This window comes from Delphinus delphis, chromosome 9 (assembly GCF_949987515.2).
Source record: "Delphinus delphis chromosome 9, mDelDel1.2, whole genome shotgun sequence".
Taxonomy (NCBI): Eukaryota; Metazoa; Chordata; class Mammalia; order Artiodactyla; family Delphinidae; genus Delphinus; species Delphinus delphis.
This window is the reverse complement of record NC_082691.1, coordinates 61,046,923-61,069,363: the sequence shown is the minus strand read 5'-3', so window position 1 is coordinate 61,069,363 and position 22,441 is coordinate 61,046,923. Positions and strand designations below refer to the sequence as shown.

General features: G+C 47.5%; 1 protein-coding gene across 1 annotated transcript in view; it reads right to left on the bottom strand.

Annotated features, from left to right (window-relative positions):
- Window positions 1-22,441, bottom strand: part of WIPF3 (WAS/WASL interacting protein family member 3) — a 90,799-nt gene that overhangs the window by 15,361 nt on the left and 52,997 nt on the right. Inside the window, exons 3-7 of the mRNA XM_060020660.1 lie at window positions 17,510-17,642; window positions 15,241-15,372; window positions 9,273-10,016; window positions 5,752-5,901; window positions 4,814-4,915 (exon numbers count right to left, since the gene is read on the bottom strand). Of these exons, the coding sequence (XP_059876643.1) occupies window positions 4,814-4,915; window positions 5,752-5,901; window positions 9,273-10,016; window positions 15,241-15,372; window positions 17,510-17,642 (1,261 nt within the window). The remainder of the gene's footprint in view (window positions 1-4,813; window positions 4,916-5,751; window positions 5,902-9,272; window positions 10,017-15,240; window positions 15,373-17,509; window positions 17,643-22,441) is intronic.

The window sequence follows — 22,441 nt, the reverse complement described above, 5'->3', positions numbered from 1 at the left end:
TCACTTTCTGTGTCTTTGAATTTGCCTATTTTAGATATTTCATATCAATGGAGTCTTATGTGGGCTTTATGTCTGGCTTCTTTCGTTTAGCCTAATGTTTGCAAGGTTCATCCATGTTGTAGCACATACCACTGCTTCATTCCTTCTTACTGTCCAATAATATTCCATTGCATGACTACACCGCATTTTGTTTATCCATTTACTAGTTGATGGGCATTTGGGTGGTCACCTTTTGGCTACTGTGAATAGTGCTGCTGTGAATATTTGTCTATGAACTCTTGTTTGAACACCTGTTTTCAATTCTTTGGGGTATACACCCAGGAGTGGAATTGCTAGGTCATACGGTAATTCTGTTTAACTTATTGAGGAACCCGTGCCTTTTAAAAACACTTAAAAATTGGACAAAATCATCTACCAAAGAAAGAGCATGGCTCATACTTGCAGAGTGGAGACAGGGAGGATGGCGCCGGAAGAGCTAAGCCTTAGGGTATGTGTGTGCCGTGTGTGTGTGTGTGTGTGTGTGTGTGTGTGTGTGCGCGCGCGCGCGCGCGCACGCGCGCGTGTGTGTGTGTCTCGGAAGGACAGAGAGAAAGCAGGCAAGCGGGCGGAGACAGAGCTCCAGAACTGCTACAAAAGAGCACAGGGACACCCTCATCTGACGGAAGCAACGCAGTCTCCCACACCATGAAGAACTCTAACCTTGGGTTACAGGTCAATGGCAGAATGCAAGAGAAAAACTGTGAGAAATGTCATCAGATAGGCATGACCTACACCCACATAATTAACAAGCGTCTCCCCTACGGCTCGCAGGAACGGCAGGAACACGCTCATTTAACTGTGCTAGGAGGCTACTGAAGTATTTTATGTCCACCAATGCCACATCAGTCTAAAGCTATATCTTCTTTTTGAAATGGCAAATGCCCTTTCTGGTCTGTAGGATGTCAATTCATTAGTACATTGCGTTTTTTTTTTTTTTTAACTGCTCCTTCTTGATCCTCAGGAGATTATTTATGTTGGTGTGGGCACTGATTTGAACATTTCTCTGAAAGCAGAGGAACACAGCACAGACTGCCGCCTCTGCCCTCCTGGTGAGCTGTATGGGGTGAAGCTTTTCTTCTGTTCTCAGAGATGAGGCTAGGCACCACGGGCTCCAGATGCAGGTAAGTTCGATTTTACTGAGTCTGAAGATTGAAGGACTCCACAGCACATTACTGAGAAAGGCTGTATAACAAAGAGATTTTTAAGACTCTGTTTTTCTGAAGTGGTTGAGGGCAGAGATCAGCAAAATACAGCCAGCAGACCAAATTCAGCCAGCAACTGCTTTCACAGATAAAGTTTTACTGGAAGACAGCCATGCCCATTTCTTTACGTGTTGTCTGTGGCTGTTCTCATGTCAAAACAGCAGAGCTGAGTAGTTGTGACAGAGGCCAGATGGCAGGCAGAACCTCAGCATGTCCTCTCTGGCCCTTTAAAGAAAATGTTTGCTGAGCCCTGGTTTAGGGTAAGGCTCCAAACTGATGACCCGCAGAGCTAGTTCCCATTCCTGACCTTACCCCTCAGCCTCAGACCTGTGTACTCCCTGTTCCACCTGCCCCGGGTCATCTCCCCCTTGCAGCCCTCCAGGCACCTCCACTCGCCCTGATCCATCACTTCGTCTCCTCCTGAAACCTGCGCCTCTCCAGCTCCTTCTTCTTGGTGCCGCACCGTCCATCCAGGCCCAGGTTGGTACTCAGAGGCCCTCAGCTCCTCCTCTACTTCTCTTGTTCCTCTCATGGCCTGCATCCCCAAGCCCTGGCAACCCTCACCCCCATCCATCCTCCCTCGCATGGACCCTTCTCAAAGCCACAGGTTTCCTGACCTTGGTCTTTACCTCCTCTGATCAAACCACCAGTTATCAGACTCAACCTAGACCTAACCACATCCCTTCTCAGAGTTCACCATGGCTGCATGGCTCAGACACCCCTGGGTCTGAAATTCCTGGCTCTGCCTCTAACTTGCTGTGAGGCCTTAGGCAAGTCACTTGGCCTGTATGGACCTCCTTTCCCCTATGTGAAAACTTTCTACATTAAGGACTTATGATAAGGTCTGCAAAGCACCTAGAACCATGCCAGGCACATCTGAGCAGGTCTACGACAGGAGCACTTACTGTATTGGCGGTGGTTAGTATTTCACTGACAGCTCTGCTTATAGGTTCTGCTTATATCCCTTAGAAGGGATAAAACATCCTTCACATTAGGAGGGAACATATCTCCTTGTCCTCTTCATGTGTGGGCACCTCCTGTAGGGTAGGTAACACGCCTAGGCTCTCTCTGCCCTCTTTTTCTGGTGAGTTGAACAGAGGGAACTAGCCATGTGCAGCCTGGCCCCTTCTAGGTTCCCTCTTTGAAATCTGGCTGCTGTGTATTAAGGACTATTCCGTCCTGCCCTCCTGGCCATGTGGAAAGCTCTGTGAGGCTGCTCTGGGGCTGCAGGGGGAGGCCAGCCTCAGTCTCCTCACCTGTAAATCCCCTGGCCTGGGGGAGTCAGCAAACCTCCCCCAGTATTAGAGTTTGCTGTGACCTAAGCTCTTCCAATAAAAACACTAAGATCTTCATCCGTCTGACCTGTGAACATTTCATATGATGGGAAAAGAAGTGTTATTTATTGACCCTCTGCCCCGCGAAGCCTAACATCTCTGGCAGCCGGTGCGGTCCTCTCCAGGCACCGTGTGCCCTCACACACCACGTAGGACTTTCCTGTCATTCTTAAACGGCCCAAACGCTATCGTGCCTCTCTCCTGGGGGTGTGCCGTGCTCAGCCTTTCCACCCAGTGGAAATGTGACCTCTCTCTACGCCTTCAAGTCCCGTCTCCACCTCCACCCTCATGCCCGCTGTGGTGCCCCCTGCACTTTAAACAATCAGTGATTAAGACACTCCGTTGTGATCTAGTTAATATCTCACACTTCTATCTCGGGAGTGTGCACGCTGGCGGCTTGGTGGTAGGGACCTTGTTGCTTACACCTCGTAGTCTCTGGGGCCAGCATGGTGCCAAGTGTACAGTGGGCAGTTCACGCCCATCTGCTGAGCTCGAACTGAGCAAGAATGGGAGCCTGACCCAGCACCCATGTCCTCCACCATCACGTCTCCACGGTCTATTTAAACCCCACGTGGGGTGATTTCCCTTCATCAATCTTTATCCCGCTCCTCTCTCTTCCTCTGTCTCTCTCAATTCAGAGGAGTACCGTTGACCCGGAAACAACATGGATTTGAACTGCATGGGTCCACTTGTACAAGGATGTTTTTCAGTAGTAAAACTACAGTACGACAGTCTGTGGTTGGTGGAATCCTCCGCATCCAAGGATGTGGAGGGCCAACAATGCTTATGAAGCCCTGCATTGTTCAAGGGTCAACTGTATTTACATATTATTAAAAAACATACAAGTGGGCTTCCCTGGTGGCGCAGTGGCTGAGAGTCCGCCTGCCGATGCAGGGGACACGGGTTCGTGCCCCGGTCCGGGAAGATCCCACATGCCGCGGAGCGGCTGGGCCCGTGAGCCATGGCCGCTGAGCCTGCGCGTCCAGAGCCTGTGCTCCGCAACGGGAGAGGCCACAACGGTGAGAGGCCCGCGTACCGCAAAAAACAAAACAAAACAAAAACATACAAGTCACTTCTCTCTAAATGTGCAATCCACCGGCACGCAGAGAAAGCTCTGCCCAGGCTGATCCCGAGAGGACCTCTCACCTGAGCAGAGAGCAGGCTGGTGCTCCTTGGTCTGCACTGCAGGAAGCTGAACCCTGGGGAAGGGACTTCACCAAGGCCCCTTTGAAAGGAGACAGTCAAAGAGCCAGGTTCCCGGTCTGGGGCTAAGCTTGGATACTGATGATTTTCCATGCTGGTCTGCAGATGTCTGGGGCTGGGGGCCTTACTCGGGTTGTGGGGTGGAAAACACATTGGACCCTCACCCCAGGTTGCTGGCTCTGCCTCCCTCTTACCAGCTCCTGCCCACTTGGATTGAATCAGCACTGGACAAGAATTACGTTAACAGGCAGCATCGCTGTGTGGTCAACACCTACTGTGCTTTTCTTTGCTTTCTGTGCTCCTGAAGTACTGCCTCCCTGCCCGTTGGGCCATGAAGGGCAGGCCAGCCAGCCTTCCTTGATTCTTAGGGCTGGGCAGGTAAGCCAAGTGAAGGCCTCTCTTGGGGCCTGGCCGCACGATGAGATTGGGAGGAAGGCTCTCACTGGACTGAGGTTTTCAGCCTTAGATGGACATTGGAATCACGTGGCAATTTTCAAAAATACTGACATCTGTGTCCTACCCTGGATATTCTGACTTACCTGCGCTAGGTGCAGCCTGGCCTTCAGATTTTTAAAAGCTGTCTAGGTCATTCTAATGCATTGCCAAAGTAGGAACCACTGACCTAAGGCATTCTCTATTTCAGAGTCTGCCAGAGTTCTGAATTGGGGGTTTTGGGGTTCTTCCCCAACTATTAATGCGAAGCTCCTGAATCCCATTTTGCTGTTGTCTTGGGGCGTTTAGCTCCCCAGTCAAAAGCCCCAGGGAGGGGAGGGACCAGTGGTAAATTTAGGCATCCAAATCCGATGCCACATAACTAAACTTGATGTTCTGTAAAAAACCTCTAAATGAACCCTTGGAGATTAGGGCAAATAAATGTTCTGAAACTTCCAGAAGTATGAACATCGCTGCATCCCTGCAATAGGACAGTGAGATCCTGATGTCACACTTTACACAGCCTGTGGCCAGACAGTGCACCCAAGCATCTAATTCTGGAGGGTCAGGGAAAACCAGTAGTCTTATCAAGGTGGTACTTACTTCTGGGGATCTTGCTGGGGTAAATCTTCTGGCATGGTTTATACTCATCCGGAGGAGGAAAATCTTCCATAGAATGGAACGTGAATTTAGACTCAAAGTCATCTGCACACACGGAAATGCCAAAATTATTCTGGTTACTGTGAGGACCCAAGTTTTGGTCATTGCCAGGAGCATACAGGTTGGCCTGCCCAGTGCAAGATTTTAATCGCAGAGCTATTCCCCACTAAGACATCCATTCACCTCTTAATTTTTACTATTTAGCTGGGGCAAGGGGGCATCAGGAAAAGTGAAATCATAGACTCTCCCCATCATCCACCTCAACTTACTTCAACCAGCATCTTAAGGAAGCTTCTAAAGGGAGCAGAAGTGCCACAGGCCTATCCAGGGTCCAGAGTCAGAGGTGGGGAAACTGGCAGCAACAAGGGACCAGCAAAGTCCCTGTGGCCTGAAGCCCCTCTTGTGTCCCTGGGGAGGACTCTGGCGGGGAGAGGTGGACAGAACGGGAGTCCTCAGCCTGGCTGGTGGGAAGGAGCACAGCCTGTGTGCATTTGGGGACCTGGGCATCCTAAAGCAAATGGGTTCTGCCCTGAGCTCCTGATGGCAAGAGGAGAGGGGTCTTGTGGCCCTTTCATGAGTTGAGTCCCTGCTTTGTGATCTAGGCTTTGTGTGTGACAGTAGCTCAGCCCACAAAGGGATCCAAAGACTTTTGGTCACACCTGACCCCAGATGACTTTCCCATCTCAAGAAGGTTGGAGAGTGGGTTCTGGAACCTCCCAGAAAGCCTCAAGAGAAACCTTATTTAACACAACCTGTAGGTTGTTCTGTGCTAGAGTGAGCCCCCTGTTCTTGTGAAGCACGCACCCTGAAATGACGGCACTGTGGGCTGGGAGACCCCCTGAGCCAGGGGAAACCATTTCCTCACTGACAGCCCTGCTCACCAATGATGTGCAGGCTTCCGTTCCGCAGCTGACCTCCAGGCTGCTGGGTCAGGGTCCAGGCTGGGGCCTGCTGGCTCCTGCTTGAAAGCTCCGTGGTGGGTGACCTCGCGGGAGGTGCTGGGGGCGGGTTCAGCTTTCCCCCACTGGTCGCTGACAGAGAAGAGGACAGTGTATTCAGATACAGGCCTTCAGATAGGGCATGGTGGATGCTATAACCTTCTGTGAGAGGTGAGCTATTGAGATCTTTGGATATAATATGATACGGTGATAAAAAGGCAGCCTCTGGAGGCAAGCTGCTTGGGACTGAACCCCAGTTCTCCTGCTGGGATAATAACACAACCTCTTTGTGCCTCAGTTTCCTCATCTATAAAATGGGAATAATAATATACATACCTCCTGGGTTTGTTGAGAGGGTTAAGTGAGTTGATTTAATTCAAGTCGCATGTAAAAATAGATAACTAACGAGAACCTACCGTATAGCACAGGGAACGCTACTCGATGCTCTGTGGTGAACTAAATGGGAAGGAAATCCAAAAAAGAGGGGATATATGTACACGTACAGCTGATTCACTTTACTGTACAGTATAAACTAACACATTATTATAAAGCAACTATACTCCAATAAAAAAAGAAAAAAATTCAAGTGGCATGTAGTAAGCATTCAATAAATATTAGCTGCTGTGATAATATCAACCCTCATCATCAGATGGTACAGCCCAAAGAAGTGGACCCACTGCAGAGTCCTATGCAAGGGAAGGACTGTGTGCAGGTGAGGCTCAGAGCGGGGCTAGATGAACAAGCTGTCGGGGGCTTGCTCCTGCCCCTGGGTCCGCTCACGCTGTTCCCCTGCCCTGCAGACCCTCGTTTCTCCTTCCAGTCAATCTAAACCCTACCTGCCCACCAGGGCCCAACTCAGATCTCATCTACTTCATCAATTCTTCCCTGATGACCTCTGTGGGAGGCTCACTCTCCTTTGCCAAGACTTTTTTGTATGACCCACTTGGCAATTAATAACCTGCTGCCTTGGCACATCAACCCAGGTCCTTGACTCTTCACTTCGCTCTCGGAGTGATGACAACTGCTCCTTTATCATCTGTGCCAAGATGTTCACAATTGCAACCTCTTACTCTTCCTTGCAGTTGGCCTGAAGCAGAAATTAACATCATGTTCACGGAAAACCAAGTTTCACGTCCAAAGACGCCATGAAAGGGGCCAGACGAGCATCCACTCCTGGCCTCGGCTGTGCAGGTCTGGAGCCTGCAAAGGCACCCGGCCGCCGCAGCTGCTCTCCTCCCCAAAGGCCATCAGAGCACCTCCCCTCTCAGCTCCACTCTCTGCCTTTCTCCTTTCCCAGTCCCCTTCCTTTCCCTTCCTGGTCTTCCCTTCCTCTGTACCAGAATCCACTAGGATTTACTTGCTTCACAAGCAGACTAAAGAGGCTAAGGGGCTGCTGACCCCTCTTCTGGGTGAAAAGCTGCCCCTGCACTTGGTTAGAGGGAAGGAAAGGAAATCACGCTGCTGAGCTCCGGCTCCTTGCAAAGCACTTCAGGCACACTTCCTCACTTAGTTTTCATAACAGTCCTATGTGAAGGGTGTTTTACTGTTATTATTTCCATTTGTCAAATTAGAAAAAAGCAAGGTTTAAGGGCATTAAAAAAGACTGGCCTAAGGTTACACAGGAGTGGGTGGGAAGGCAGGATTTGAATTCAGATCTCTCTGAATCTAAAGCATTGGTTTTTTTCACCACATCTTGAACATTTAAGAATCACAAGCGTCAGAAAGGGCTCATGAGTACTAATGCTGGACCTTATGGTGATTAGTCAGCTGAAAAGAGAATGATTAAAACCTTATCTCTTGTGACCAAAAGCCTTAAAAATATTCTTGCTTTTTGTATCAGGAATTCCCTTGCAGGAACCTGTCTTTAAAAAAAATAATCCAAAATGTAGACTACAATTGCTATAAATGTATTTCCTGCAATATTATTCATAATAACAAAAAATGGAATCAACTTAAATATCTAATGCTGGAAATATGGCATATATCAATGATCATATTAATATGCTTATAGATACATTTAACAATTTGACAAATATCTAATTATTTCAAAATTGCTTTTTTTAATTTAATTTTTATTTTATATTAGAGTATAGTTGATCTACAATGTTGTGTTAGTTTCAGGTGTACAGCACAGTGATTCAGTTATACATTTACATATATCCCTTCTTTTTCAGATTTCCCATATAGGTTATTACAGAATTGAGTAGAGTTCCCTGTGCTATACAGTAGATCCTTGTTGATTATCTATTTTATATATAGTTGTGTATTCAAAATTGCTTTTAATATAATACTAAATAAAAACAGAATAGAAAATAGTATATACAAAATAGTATTAATATTAACCCTGTAAATATGTAGATATATTCAGAAAAAAGAGAAAGGAAACATATGACAGTTTTTATTTCTGAGTGATGTTATTATGTGTGATTTCAATTTTTTTCTATTTTCTCTACAATGAGCTTGTATTATTTTTAATTCAAGGGCATACATTTAAGAAACTTTCTGCATCAAAAGGTTTTCTGAAAAACCAAAGAGTACGTGTGTGTATGTATAACTGTGGATGTGTGTTGGGCTGTGTGTGTGGATGTGGGTGTTCATGAGTGTGTGCATATGTTTATGAGTGTGTGTGTGTGTGTGTGTACACGGGTGTGTGTGGATGTGTAGCGTGCTTTCCATTTAGAAGGACACCAAAAGTGATTGAAGCCTCATCACTTCATGGAAATCACAGTCATAGGGCCTGTATATTCAATCCAGAATGATCTCTGCTGAATACGTGAAGGGATTATTTTTAATGTTTGGCTGAAAACATGGACCCTCCATTTTCCTGAGTCAGCTGGAGAACCTGCCCAAAATATGGCAAAATGCTAAGCTAATCTGCTGAGGGCCAGTGAAGATTCTGGCCAGGTGCCAGACTATAATAACTTAGGCAAAAATTAAACAGGAGAGCGGGTTCTGGAAACAACTGCACCCACAGACACCTCGACCCCTGGGAGTAGATTTGAAGTCTGAATGGTGATAGTAAAAATAAATAACCCTTCTCTGGATCTCACTGTTCCAACAACCGCATGAGGGGGAACCATTTCTATCCCCATTTCACAGGTGAGAAGGAAGCACAGAGAGGCTAAGTGATTGCCCTGGGTCACACAGCTAGTAATGGCGAGGTAATGAAGGCCAGAAGCCCCGGCGTGTCGTCTGCACGATCTCGGACAAGTCTTGCGACCTCCCTCACCCTTGGTTTGTCTCTAACCTGAATACCTCCAGCATAAAGTCCACACAACACGTTTTCATTGTGCTCCACAGGGGCACTGAACAGGTGTGTTCTAAAACAAAATCCCAAGAGTAAGACATCCTGAGGTGCTCCCAAGTGGCCCACAGTAGCAGGCCTCTGGCTGTGTCCCTAGCACCTCCCAACAGCCAGATGATCCTGTGGTACGGCCCCCCCGGACGAGAACAGGGGTGCTTACCGGGGCTTCGGCCGGGCCTCTTCTTCTGCGGGAACGTCTGAGACCCCGGAAGGGCAGGTGGCGCCGGCAAGGCCTGCGCGCTGGGCTCGGGGAGCTGGGCCTGGAAGCATGGGGACTTGGGGGGCCGTGGGGGTGGGACTTCACCACTGTCGTTAGCGCCCGGCAAAGGGGGCGCAGGCAGAGAGGCTCTGGGGGTGCGTGGGGCATAAGTGGGGAGCGGGGGCGGTGGGGGCGGCGGGAGCGGAGGGGCTGGAGGCTCCGGCACATCTTGGGCAGGGCTGGCAGCGTCCGCACTGAGCCCAGGGTACCCGCAAGGTGGGAGGAGAGGCAGCGGGGGCGGGACGGGCGGTAGGTGCAAGCGGGATAGCTGAGGCCTCACCGCCTTGTCACTGGGAGCCAAGGGTGGGGGCGGCGGGGGTGGAGGCGGCGGTGCACAGGGCGGAGGGGGTGCGAGCACCGGGGCGCTCCCCTTGGTCGGTGGGCCAGGTGGGGACACCAGCGGGGCTTTGGCGGGGGAGGACGGGGGCAGGGCCGGGGGTAAGGGCGGGGGCAGGGCCGGGGGTAAGGGCGGGGGAGGTGGGGCGGGCATGCTGGGGCGAGGAAGGACCGTCCCGGCCACGCCATGCGCCTCGGAGGCGTCGCCTAGCCTGGGAGATGCAGGGGGGTTGAACGGGCCGCTGATAGTTTTGGTGGGAAGCCGGGGAGAAGGCGCTCGGGAGCCAGGGCCCTGCCCTGTCTTGCCGCCTGAAAGTGAAAGGAGTTCTGAGTTAGCTCAGTGGGTAGAATTGGGAGAAACGCAAGGGTGTGGGCGGCAGCGACGGACGCTGTCCAGCACGTCAGTGAACCGCCTGGTGGATGCTCTCTTCCCGAGGGTCCAGTGGAGGCCTCAGGTGCAGCAGCTATCACACAAGAGGGCCAGCTGGACCAGCCCCAGGTCCTTGCCAGAATCAACGCGCTGTCCCCCTCCTGCCAGAGAAGCCCAGCTCAAGCCACCAGGTTGTCTGCTGTGTGGCGCCAGCCTTCCTGTTCCATTCTACCTCCACTGTCATCTGCCCAGGGCTCCGTGCCCCCAGCCCAGGACACAGGACTGCCCCGACCTCCTTCACCCTTCCTCATCTCAAGGCCGCCGGCACACTCGTCCCGTTACCCACTAGGCCAGTCAGCCCACATCTGCGGGTGTACCACCCAAAAGCTCCTGACGAGGGAGGTTTTCCCCACTCCCAGCGCTTTGTGAACAAGGACTTTGTTTCTGCATCGAGAGCAGAAGATTCAAGGTTCCCTGAATGGACGAGGTGATTTGGAAGTCAGTGGGAAGACACCCTGCCTTGGGGATCCAGGTCCAATGACCTTGAACCTTCCAGTTCCATGCACTCTGGAAGTTCAAAGCTCCCTTTCCCAAAGACTTGTGCCCATTTCTAAGGGGCTCTCTGTCTCCTGGTCACCTGGCTTCCTCACCCCATAGATCCTTTACCACATCGACTCCAACCTGAAATCCAATGCCTCTTGAACTCAACAGCAACAACGACTTGCTCACAGTAAGCATTTGTGTTTGGTGGACATTATGGGCGACTGGCGTGGAGGGTGCTCCCCTGTTGGGGCCTCCTCACTCTTTGCACACCTTTTCACCCAACTGCCACTTCTTACCCTTTTTTCCCCTCTGTCGCTCTGAGGAGAAAAAAGTTCCTCTCCCTGTTTACTGCACAGAAGTTCTGCAGTCGCTTAAATATGTCCTTGGAGTATCACCCTCCACTCAGGAGGCGTATTAAGACATTTCTTCTGAATAAATACACTGCTCTTCCTAAAAGGAATTTTGGAGAATACATGTTTCCTATTCCAGCACCCCTATAGTTTATAATCTCCATGAAAACATGTGGAAAACACTTGAAAAAAATGTTTGCTTCTCACACCTCCAACTTCCTGGTGCCGCAGAATAGGAAACACAGCTTTCATGTCAGATTATAACGCCAGCAAATGTTGATGGTTCTGAGCTTTTCAGCCCATGAGTCTCCAGTGTGTTTACCCAATCAGGTGCTAAATCATGCCTAAAAGTACTTGATGCCGCAAGTCAGGCCAATCAAGGCAAGATATGGAAGAGGCGATCCTGGGGCTGAAACTAAGTGCGCAGGACCGCGGTATCTGGCTTTCCAAACAGATGACTCTCCTCTGGCTATGGTGTGACAGCCACCTGGACAACACGACTCGGGACAAGTCTCAACTGTGGAATGCTGTTCTTGAGGCAGGGTGGTGGTGTCATTATTCTCTGTTGCAATGTTCTTTGAGGTGGTCGTGGAGGAGATAATGTCTTTGCACCTATGCATCCACCCTGGCGGACTTAGTGCCACTGGAGGTCTAAGGCGGGCATTTCCAGAATGGCTGACTGACCATGACCAGGAGTGGAAGGTCCCCACCTGGCCTTTCCAGGGACAGGATCTACCACCTGCAACTCCAATGTGAGACATTTTATATAGGTGTCAGCCTCAGGGATTCCTGCATCCAAGGTCTCAAACCTGTTTCCATAGTACACAGAGAAGAAGATGGAGGATCCAGACTGCTCTCTAAACAAGGCAAGGCCTCCCTCTGTGCCCATCTGCCAGATGAACTTTAAAGGGATAACAAATTTGAGGAACAGAATCAACCCCTTAAGTGTCTGGGAACACCACGTATCCGAGATTCCAAAACCTTTTAAGTGGCCAACCTAATGAGAAATGGGAAAAGCCATTTTTTTTTATCATAATGTGAGCAGCAGAAACAAGGATAGCACAAAACCTTGCCCAGCTTATGTTCCTGCCCGTTCCAGGATGAAGCAGAGAGCTGGGCAGCACGAATTGAAGGTGAGACCCACGGGAATCAGCATCAGTGCAGGAGAGCAAACCAGGCAGCAGAGAGGGCTCCAAGAGGGAGCAAGTACCAAGGGAAGGACGGAAGGAGGCTTTCCTTCAGAACATGAATGCTAGCCCTAGAAATCCAATTAGAAACACGAGAGGAGACCATGAAGTGGGTGGGGAAAGACCAGCTCAAGAGCGTCAAGGGGGCTTCACTGATGTGAAAGGAATCAGCTTCTAGAGCCTGGGGTTTATCAAAAGATGAACTATGGCTTCCTCTTTCCATCTGTCTATGTTTCCAAGAGAACTTGGATTGCATGGAAGTCTCATTACACATTCTATACAAGCCAGTGATGTTTACTCATCATATCTTATTTTAACGATCCCTCCCTCGGAGCTCTAAGCCAGGGACACATTATGACTTTCGAAGACCCTGGGCGCTTTTGCCTCTGTGGGCCCCTTCCTCCTTAAAAGATGTTTTTAAAATTATGTTTCCTGACTGCTTTGGTATAAAGACAAATATAATCTTTGACCCTAAAAGTTCACGTTTTTTAAATTTTAAAAGAAATTCAAACATTTTCATGGGCTGCTAAAAGTATTGTGAGCACTAGACACTGATTTCTGGGCCTGATGGCTCTAAGTAACCACACTACCCACTCACACATTCCACTCAACAAATACTTACTGAGCACCCACTACGCACCAGGCATTTGTAAGGCAGTGAACACAACACAGCTCCTGCCTTCATGGAGCTTACACTTAGAGGGAGAAGACAGAAAATAAAGAAAGAAACCAGTTAATAAATAATATGTCAGGTGGTGATAATATAAGAAAAATAAATCAAGGTAGAGGGAATATAGAATGAGAGGGTGGGACTCATTTTATCAATATATGAGATGATGAGTAAAAGCCTCCCTGATAGGTTGATCAGCTGCCACTTGAGCAGAGACTTGAAGGAAGGGAGACTGGGCCACGTGGACACCTTAGGAAGAGTGTTTCAGGCCATAGGAGCGGTCAGTGCAAAGGCCCTGTGGTAGCAGCATGCCTGGTATGTGCAAGAACAGCAAGGAGGGTGGTAGCAAAGAAGATGAGACAGGCAGCAAGGGCCGAAGTCCTTTTCTCTGAATGACAAAGGGGTCAATAGGAGAGTTCTGAGAGAGGAGAGCCATGGTCTGTCTTACTCTGACATGGCACCCAGCCCGTGTATCTACCTATTGGCTTGTCCTTGAGTTTCCATCCTGGAACAGGCATAATTAGTCACTTCATTATGGACTTTGTTGCCTCCAAAAAGGTCAATTCTTGTCTTTCACCTAGTGGCTCAAACATCTGGCACTTGTGTCCTATTGGAGACAAGTTAGAACACTGCTGACTTCCTTTGGCTGGCCCCTGTTAAAAGCTCACTGGCGGTTATTTCTCCTATCTTTATTTGTGTGAAGAGAGACCAGTGGAAGTTTTATACCCCAGAGGACTTTTTTTTTGGATCCAACTCAGGAATCTTGAAAAAGAAGCGGGCACTGAGGAATGCCAGCTCTCTTTATTCAGGAGGACTTCAGCACCTTCTTATCTGCCAAAGTCTCAGCAAAGATGAGGAAATGAAATGGCTCCGAAGGTTCAAACTGGACTTTATCAGTAAGTGACGGCAGCAAATGCACCCTGGAACATCTAACAGCCACAGAGGCCATTGAAGAGGTTAATGAAGTCACATGGTAGAAGACTCTAGACCAGGAATGTTTGGGGCTTGATAGTCCCTGGACAAATGAAATTCTTGGATTTTGTTATATCTTTCTGACTAAAGAGCACAGTAATAGGAAAAACACTTTTTTTTTGCACATAATAATTATATATTTGCCCAATTTTAATTCAGTGCTTTCAAAACATCTGGTACCTGTTAAAACACAAATGACTGTGGTAGACTGGTTGCAAAAATGGTCTCAATTAACCACGCATTCCTGATTCCACAGTCTTGGAAATGTGATTTTGCAGTTCCTTTCATCAGAGTTGAAGTCTCTTGCTCACCCTTGTCTCTGAGCTGGCCTGCGACTTGCTTCGGGCGACAGGCTGTGGTAGGAAGTGATGCTTTGCCAGTTCCAAGACTAAGCCAGGACTTCCCTGGTAGCGCAGTGGTTAAGAATCTGCCTGCCAATGCAGGGGACATGGGTTCGAGCCCTGGTCCGGGAAGATCCCACATGCCACGGAGCAACTAAGCCCATGCGCCACAACTACTGAGCCTGTGCTCTAGAGCCCGCAAGCCACAGCTACTGAGCCCGTATGCCCCAACTACTGAAGCCCGCATGCCTAGAGCCCGTGCTCCACAACAAGAGAAGCCACCGCAATGAGAAGCCCGCGCACCACAATGAAGAGTAGCCCCTGCTCGCCACAACTAGAGTAAGCCTGTGCGCAGCAAGGAAGACCCAACACAACCAAAAATAAATAAAGAAAATAAATAAATTTATTAAAAAAAAAAAGACTAAGCCTCAAGAGGCTTTACATACTCTGTCCTCTCCATCCTGCCATCACCATGAAGACAAACCTAAATAGTCTGCTAGATCCTGAGAGACCAGAGGGATCAGTCAGGCCAGTTGTCCCAGCAGGGGCACCAGAGACATAAGAAATATACGATTAGCAAAGCCACTGACGCAACCTGTAGATGCTAGCTGGGGCCCAGCTGAGGCCACCCTAATTGCCAACCCACCGAGCTGTAAGCTAAATAAATGGTTATTCAAAGCCCCTCAGGTTTAGGGTTTGTTACACAGCAACACCTAACAGATACAATGCTGGAGAACCATCACAACTCAGCATTGCCAGCGAGTCCACAGTGATGTCACTAAGATCTTCTATTGTGATTTACATCCACACTTTGCAGTGTGGGCCACGATCTCACCGTTGCTAAAGACTCTACACTATGGCAACTCATTCTTCAGCGATTACAGTGGGATGATTTAAACAGGATGAGGATTTCAAAGATCCCTTAAAAACAACTCTGTGTTTTGGAAACTTCCAGTGCTCAGGCTTCCAAATATGTGATCTCCTACCATATAACTGTTTACTCTCAACATGTCACTTACTGGCAGGTGAGGATTGTCCTGTTGGTTCTACAAGGTAAGGAGACAAAGGTCACAGGGTAGCCAGTCTGAATTCTTCCTTACCTGCTGCATCCCTCTGGCCTGCTGGTCGTAACACTGGAAAGCCACCAGCAAACAGATCTCCCAGGGCTGGGGGCGTGCTCCCGCCTCGAGAGTTTGCAGGACCTCCTCCTTCTTTGTTGGTTCCTTTAGAACCTTTAGAGAGAAGAGGCGAGTAGATGAGGACCTGTGAGCAGAGCTGAGTGGCCAACTCTCACCCCGACTGTGGTCTAACACTGCCTATGGCAGCCGTCCTGTTCTCACCACCAGTGTTACCCTTCTACCCAGTACCTTTCTCAAGAACCCCCTGCCTTGATACCCTATAGACTCATATGCCCAGGCCTGTCTGCCACCCTCTCCAAGCTACCAAAGAACCATCAGTAGTGACCACTCTGAAAAGGGATTTAAAAAAAAAAAAAAAGCATCCTTATACTGCCATTTAGTAGATGCCAATGGGGGAACTGGTAGTACCTTTCAAATTAGAAAACCCAGGCACTGTATGTATAGAGCTGACCCCATTTTCACTTGACTGCTTTTGTGGGAGGACTAGACCAAGAAAACCCACAGATTTAATTCAGGCAGTAATTTTAACTTCTTGTCCACAGAGCCTGGCCCAGGACTTGCAAGCAGGAAGTGAAGGTCTGCAGTGATTTCTGCTTTGGCATTTTCCTTCTCTGTCTCCCCAGCTCCCACTCCCCGTGCCCCATGTTCTTCCCTGCACCGGTTCTTTTTCTATGGAAGAGAAAGCTCATGAGCCCCTGAGGAGAGGTGTCACTAATTCCAGCCTTCCAGATGTATGTGATTACATAAAATGAGAAGACAGCTTACAAGAATTCCTGGCAGAAAATGTTCACAGCCTGAAGCTAATATGCACAGAGAAATCAGGGCACAGTGCCCACTCGTGGATGAATGTGGCCAGATTATTCCAAGTATTAACATTATACATTACCTCTTCACTAGAATGATAAAGAAATGAGTGTTCCAATCAAATGGATTTATCTGTTAATTGGGCTTAACTAATTAGATAGTGGGTCTAGCCAGAAACTAATTTTTATTATAATCAATGTTGAAAATATGTCTTAAAATAATTTGTCTATCCATGTGCATTAACATATATAATTACAGATATTAGATACAATTATATCTTAGGACTATCTTTGAGAATTACCATCAGGTATCATAGCAAAATATATGGAGACAGAATAATACCTTACATTGAAAAATATTTCCGCATATATTATTTCAGCCTTCAACAATCTTGACAAAAAAAGAGAGCAGGTATTATTATCTCCCCATTTTGCAGATGAGCAAACTGAGCCTCAGAGAGCTTCCCTGATTTGCCCAGTAGCAGAATCAGAACTCAACACAGTCATCTGACCCAGGCACAGGGCTCCTTTTACACCATCATACTCTAGAAGTCACAGAAACATACAGTCATATGATCCTGTGAGAGAATTCAGCAGAAATATTTTTCCTTGTGAAAAACAAAAACTTTGCCAGGCTCTGTGGACATCTGTGTGCATTTGTTAATGTTGAGACTTGAATTTTTCTCTCATTCAATTTGAGGACTATGTTGACACGGGGTAAATGATCTTTAAATGTTGTCTCACGGTGGATAAACACAAAGTGGTACATCCATACAAGCAACTCTTCTTCAACAATAAAAAGGAGTAAAGTACGGATACATTCTATAGCATGGATGAGCCTTGAAAACATTATGGGAAGTCAAAGGAGCCAGTCACAAAAGGCCACGTATCGTAAGATTCCATTTGTATGAAATATGCAGAAGAGGCAAATCCACAGTGACAGAAAGTAGACTTGGTGGTTGCCAGGGATTCAGGGAGACAGAGGGACTAGGGAGGGATTGCTAATAGGTATGGGTTTCCTTTTCGGGTGGTGGAAATGTTCTGGAACTAGACAGGGGTGATGGAAGCAACAACATTCTGAATGTATATGGATAAATGCCACTGAATTGGACACTTTAAAATGGTTAAAATGGTGAGTTTTATATTATGTGTATTTTATCACAACTAAAAAATTATCTTACCGTGAAGTTTTTTTTTTAAGCATTTGAAAAGTGATGGTAGACATGCTATACACCCTCTGCAGACCTGGAAGGGTAGCTCTGATTCTCTCGCCCATGTGAATTGTACACTGAGCAGGTCTGAGATGGCCTGATGTGTGTCCTGGGTAGCATTTGTGGCTCCTGCCCTGAGCAAGCCAGGCGTGTCTGGCTGAGCCTCACATGGCCTGCCCTTGGCTCTCAGCCGCCCTGGCCCACGTGCTCACTTACTCTCGATTTGCGGGGCACTGCGGTCATTGATCTGCGTGACTTTTCGTAGGCGAGTTCCTTGCTGGATATCAGCCAACAGTGCACTCCGACCTTTGGGATCTGTCTTTCTCAAGCTGGAAGCATCTGTACTTACCTGTAAAGGATTAAGAGGGATCTGATTATAATCATAACATTTGCAGACATTTGCAAGACAAGCCGTATGTCCTATTTGAGGTAAGTTTCTCCTCCCATACTTTTCTGCCTTTCCTGTTTGCCCTCCCCTGCACCACTCCCAAGGCCCATCTCACCAATGCAGTTACCTATGGGTCTCAGGTTTTGAGGGAAACTTACCTCCTGCCCTGCTCACATCCCTTTCCTGGGGGACCTAGAACGGACTCTTTCTTGTGATCAAACTCCCATAAGTCTTAAGAAGCCCTAAAGCAAAGCCCCTCTTTCTCCTCCTACGTGGGCCCCACCCACTTATCTGGGCTTCTGTCTGTGTGTTCCTGACTCCAGCTTCCAGGTTCTGAATAATTACGCTGCTGGTGTCCCCAGGTCCCTCCCGGACCAAATCCAGAAAGAAAGAAGTACAGGGGATTGCAATGAAGGTTTAGCGACTGCCTTCTCTTCTGTGTCTGGGTGCGTTATGTTAATCCTCACAAAACCTTGTGAGTTTCAAGTGAGTTTGCCCTCATTTTACAGATGAGAAAACAGACTATGAAATCTCTTCAAGGTCACAGGGCTAGCTTCAAACCCAGATCTGCTGAATTCCAAAGGCCACGTGCTTTTTATCTTGAAGCATTACAGCCATCAAGGGCACGGTGCTGTGGTTAGCATAATTGTTCTCTAGACTGCTAAAATGCTTTGTAAATATGTTCACGAGAAGAACCTTTGTCCTATCTCTGCAAGTAGCACCGAGGTCCAGCTGTTTCACTTCCACTATAGCTTGTGCTGACACGGCAGGGTCTCCATGGGCTATTAGAACTAGGGAGCACCAGAAAGAACATACACTGGTTGGTGGCAAGTAAGGGAAGGGTGTGGTCGCACTGGAGGACACAGCCAGGAGGACCCGCTGCAGTTAGTAGTATTATACCACGTGACCTGAGAGCTGATTAAACATTTCTCGAAGTAAGAAGTACTTTTTAGTACATGGGGAATACCATGTCTTTGGTTTTCATCTTAAACATTTCCACTTCGGTGGTGTTTTCTGACCCCCAACATAAATAAGGCCACCCAGGGCTCTCTCTTATGGCACTATATTCTTTTTTCCTCTGTAAGTTTTATCACAGTGTATACATTTATATTTATCTTTCCTTGTGGAAAATTTCCAGTTGTGGGTATGAGTTGAAGGTTCACCACTCCCACAGGCAGGAAAGAGATCTTGTTCGTTTTGTTCACCAGTACATCTCCAGAGAGTAAAACTTGGCCCCAGATAGTCTCAAAAGCTATTTATTGTATGAATGAATGAGTGAATGAATGAATGAGTATGAATGACTAGACCCAGGATACACTGGCCTTGCCCTCAAGGGCATATGCATCTACCAGGGAGACAGGACACCCGTGCAAGGAGTTAAGCCACCATACAACGCAGCATGTGGCTGAGCGCCCATGTGAGTCTCACAGAGAGGAAGACCCCGAGAGTTCAGGCTGCAAGGAAGACAGGAGACCTTACTTAGATGGTCCTTGAAGGACAGATAGGATTTACAAGCTCTTGCTATAGCCATTTTCTCCATACGGCCATTTGTCAGAAAAGGACAAACCAGGTTTGCCAACTAGACAGTCAGAGACTCTCCAGTGTCACAGACTGGAAATGAAGGCAATTGTGGTTTTAGCTAAAAGGTGCTGGGTCCACATTTTCACCGGCCGACTCTACTGCACTGGTGATGCATCTTACACAGGTTTTGTAGGGCATAAGCTTCAAGGTGAGTTTCTTGTTGCCTGGAAACATGCTTTTTGACCCCTTGAGAGGGGCTCACAGATGATGGTCAATAACAGCGCTATAAGCCAGGGGCCCCAACCCTAACGATATCTGTTTTTTAGGAATGTATGTATGAATGCACATGTACAGCGGGGTATTTTCCACACAATATGATTTTTTAAATCTCTCTCTATAAACAATTAGCCGGTAAGGCATTTTAAACTGCAAAATTTTAAGATTTTTAAAATCTCCTCTCATATTTACAAACAATTAGTAATAAGAATAAAGGGCCAACAGAAATACCATGACCCTAGCCAAGAGACTATGAACATTTTTGTAAAAATGTGGCATTATAATCTCAGGCATGTATTACGGTCAGGGATTAGGGGGTGAAAGTGCTTTGTAATTTTCTTCCTAGTTACAAGAAAAACAACACAATAATGAATTGCATTCTTCTGTTTAAAGAAGCAACTGGAACCCTATCTCTAACAACCCCTGAGTAGGGGTGGTGGTGTTCGTCTCATCTACTTTCGATTTTTAAATTTATTACCAAAATGCACCCCCCCACGCCCTGACCTCGTCCATCCCAAGCTTTTTAGGTGAGGGCTATGAAGAACATTGTGTATCCTTGGAATAATGATTTTAATTTGAGTTCCTACTTGGCACAAGCCTCGATACATTCCTGACAATTCCACATGACAGACTTGTTGATAAATATCTTCCAAATCAGCAGGAGGATATGGCAAGTCCCGTCATGTTTATGTTTTGCAGTTCAACTCGCTGGACTAAATTTAACATTCCTTCTTTGACTTCTCTGCTTTTTTTCCTGTGCCACTGTCTGCCCTGATGATCTTCCACCAGAGGGCTCTCCCTCACCTGATATTAGTACGGTATCCTTCAGTCCTCTCCTGTGAGGTAGGAAAGAGCGAATAACTTCATGGCTAAGGAGACTACAGCTTAATTGGTTTTGTACAAAAGGACATCTAAGGACATATTCATTTGCATATTGAAGACCATATTTACCGTGACAGTTGTTTCTACCCCATCTTCAATATTTATTAACAATTCATCCGCAATTTGCTTTATTAAAAATCTACAAGCCTAAGAAGTCTTGTTACCGTGGTTACAGTATACAGAAACAGGAAAGAGAAGATTTTCAAATATTCACTGGGTCTTTTATTCTATGTAAATCCTGATTATTGGCAACTTCACTAAAAATATAATGGAGAGAGACAGTCACTCCTGAACACTTTCCCCATGGCAAACATACCCACCAAACACACCTCCCCGTCCCCCCACGTACAAAACAAAAAACTAAAACATCATTTCGAAGTTTGCTCCTGTTCTTTCTTAACATTGTTATCGAGTGTGACAATTTGCTGAGTTCCACACAAAGCTTTTGTTGACTCGGTTCTTCTAAAACAAGCTTCCAGTGGAACAGCCTGGATCCTAAAAACAGGCAAAATAGTAGAAGACTAATGCAAATTAGCCCATCGCCGGCCAATACAGGCTGAAAAACGGAAGTGAACCAGGAATATTAGAAACAGTACTAACTGGGCCAAGGGTGATGAGGTGTCTGTCCTCCTGTCTTGATAAATTATAAAAGCTCTGGCATATCCATGTGTCGTTCCAACAAATGAGCTGATCAGGTTTCAGTACAGTTTGGGGGAGGGGGATGGCAGTCCAGCCCAAATGGAATGAAATGCATGTTCTCCTGCTATTTACTGACCCTGCCACCCTATGTCATTACTACATCTGTCTGAGTGATCCTGGTTTCCGTGAGAAACCCTCATCAAAATCTAGGGGTTTGATTCAAATCTAGCAGGTTGTTTGTCTCAAAGATGATCTAAACCCAATCATTCCAGTGCAATGCCAGCCTTGCAGTCTCCCAAAGGGACTTTCTCCAATGTGGCTGTTAAACCTCAAATTAGTACTCAGGTTTCCAGGTACACAGCCTGCTCATTAGCCCAGCCCTCAGCTTCCTCCAAACTTGGGGGCAGACAGGTATCAGTCACCAGGGTACTTGCATTTCTTTACTAAATCTGAATCCCAAGGACAGCCAGAACTGGCACTACCTTCCTCCGGCTGCTACCGTCTTTATGTAGGAGAAGAGAGAGCCTGAGATCCAAAAGAGAGACAGGAAATATTTTCAGAGAAAATGAACTTTCCCCTGGCATCACTTTGGCTACCATATGCTGGCAGCTACCTCCTTGCCCAAGGACCTGGAGGCCAACTCAGACCCCTCCCTGTTGCTTGTTCTCAACAGCCACTCCATCACAAACTCCTGTTGATTTTTCCTGAGTGATTACTCTAGAATCTGGCTCCTTTTCTCCATCTCTGTGATGCTGACTTAATGCAGGCCACCAGCACTTCTGGATTCCCTCACCTGGTCTTCCTGCCTCCTGCCTCATCCTCTTCCACACAGCCATCAGAGTGATCAGTATAAGGGACATGTCACTTACCATGTCCCTCCCCTCCATAAAAATCTCTGCTGGTGCCCCACTGCCCTCAGGATCAAGTTCAGGTCCCGTCATGTTGCACAAGGCCCTTAATGACCAGCCCAGACCTTCCACTCCTTGAGTCTTCCAGGCTGGAGCTCACCTCTGGACCTTAGCTTGAGCTAATCTCTCTGCTCTTTTCACACTTGTCTCTTGGCTATTTTCCAGGAGGCCTCCTGATCCTGGAAGGCCAGATAAAGAGCCCTTTTTTGTTCCTAGAACAACGTGCTTACCCTTAGTAGTGCCCCTGCCACCCGGATCAAGTGACTCTGCTCAAAACCTGCAATGGTTTTCCATTTCCCTTGTCAAAGTCCTCATTAATATCACCTGCTGGGCTTGACGATTTCTGTATTCTACCCTGAGTTTACCTATAAATGCCAACATTTTTCTACCCACACCAGTGTAGTAAAGCAGTTCCACTGTAGAGCAATGCCTCCCTACCTACAACTGTGCTTCCCATCCTGTGCTCATGCTTCTGCCTCTTCTGGGAATACTCTTGCTGCCTCAGCCCTGCTGTACTGGCCCAAACTTTTTCTT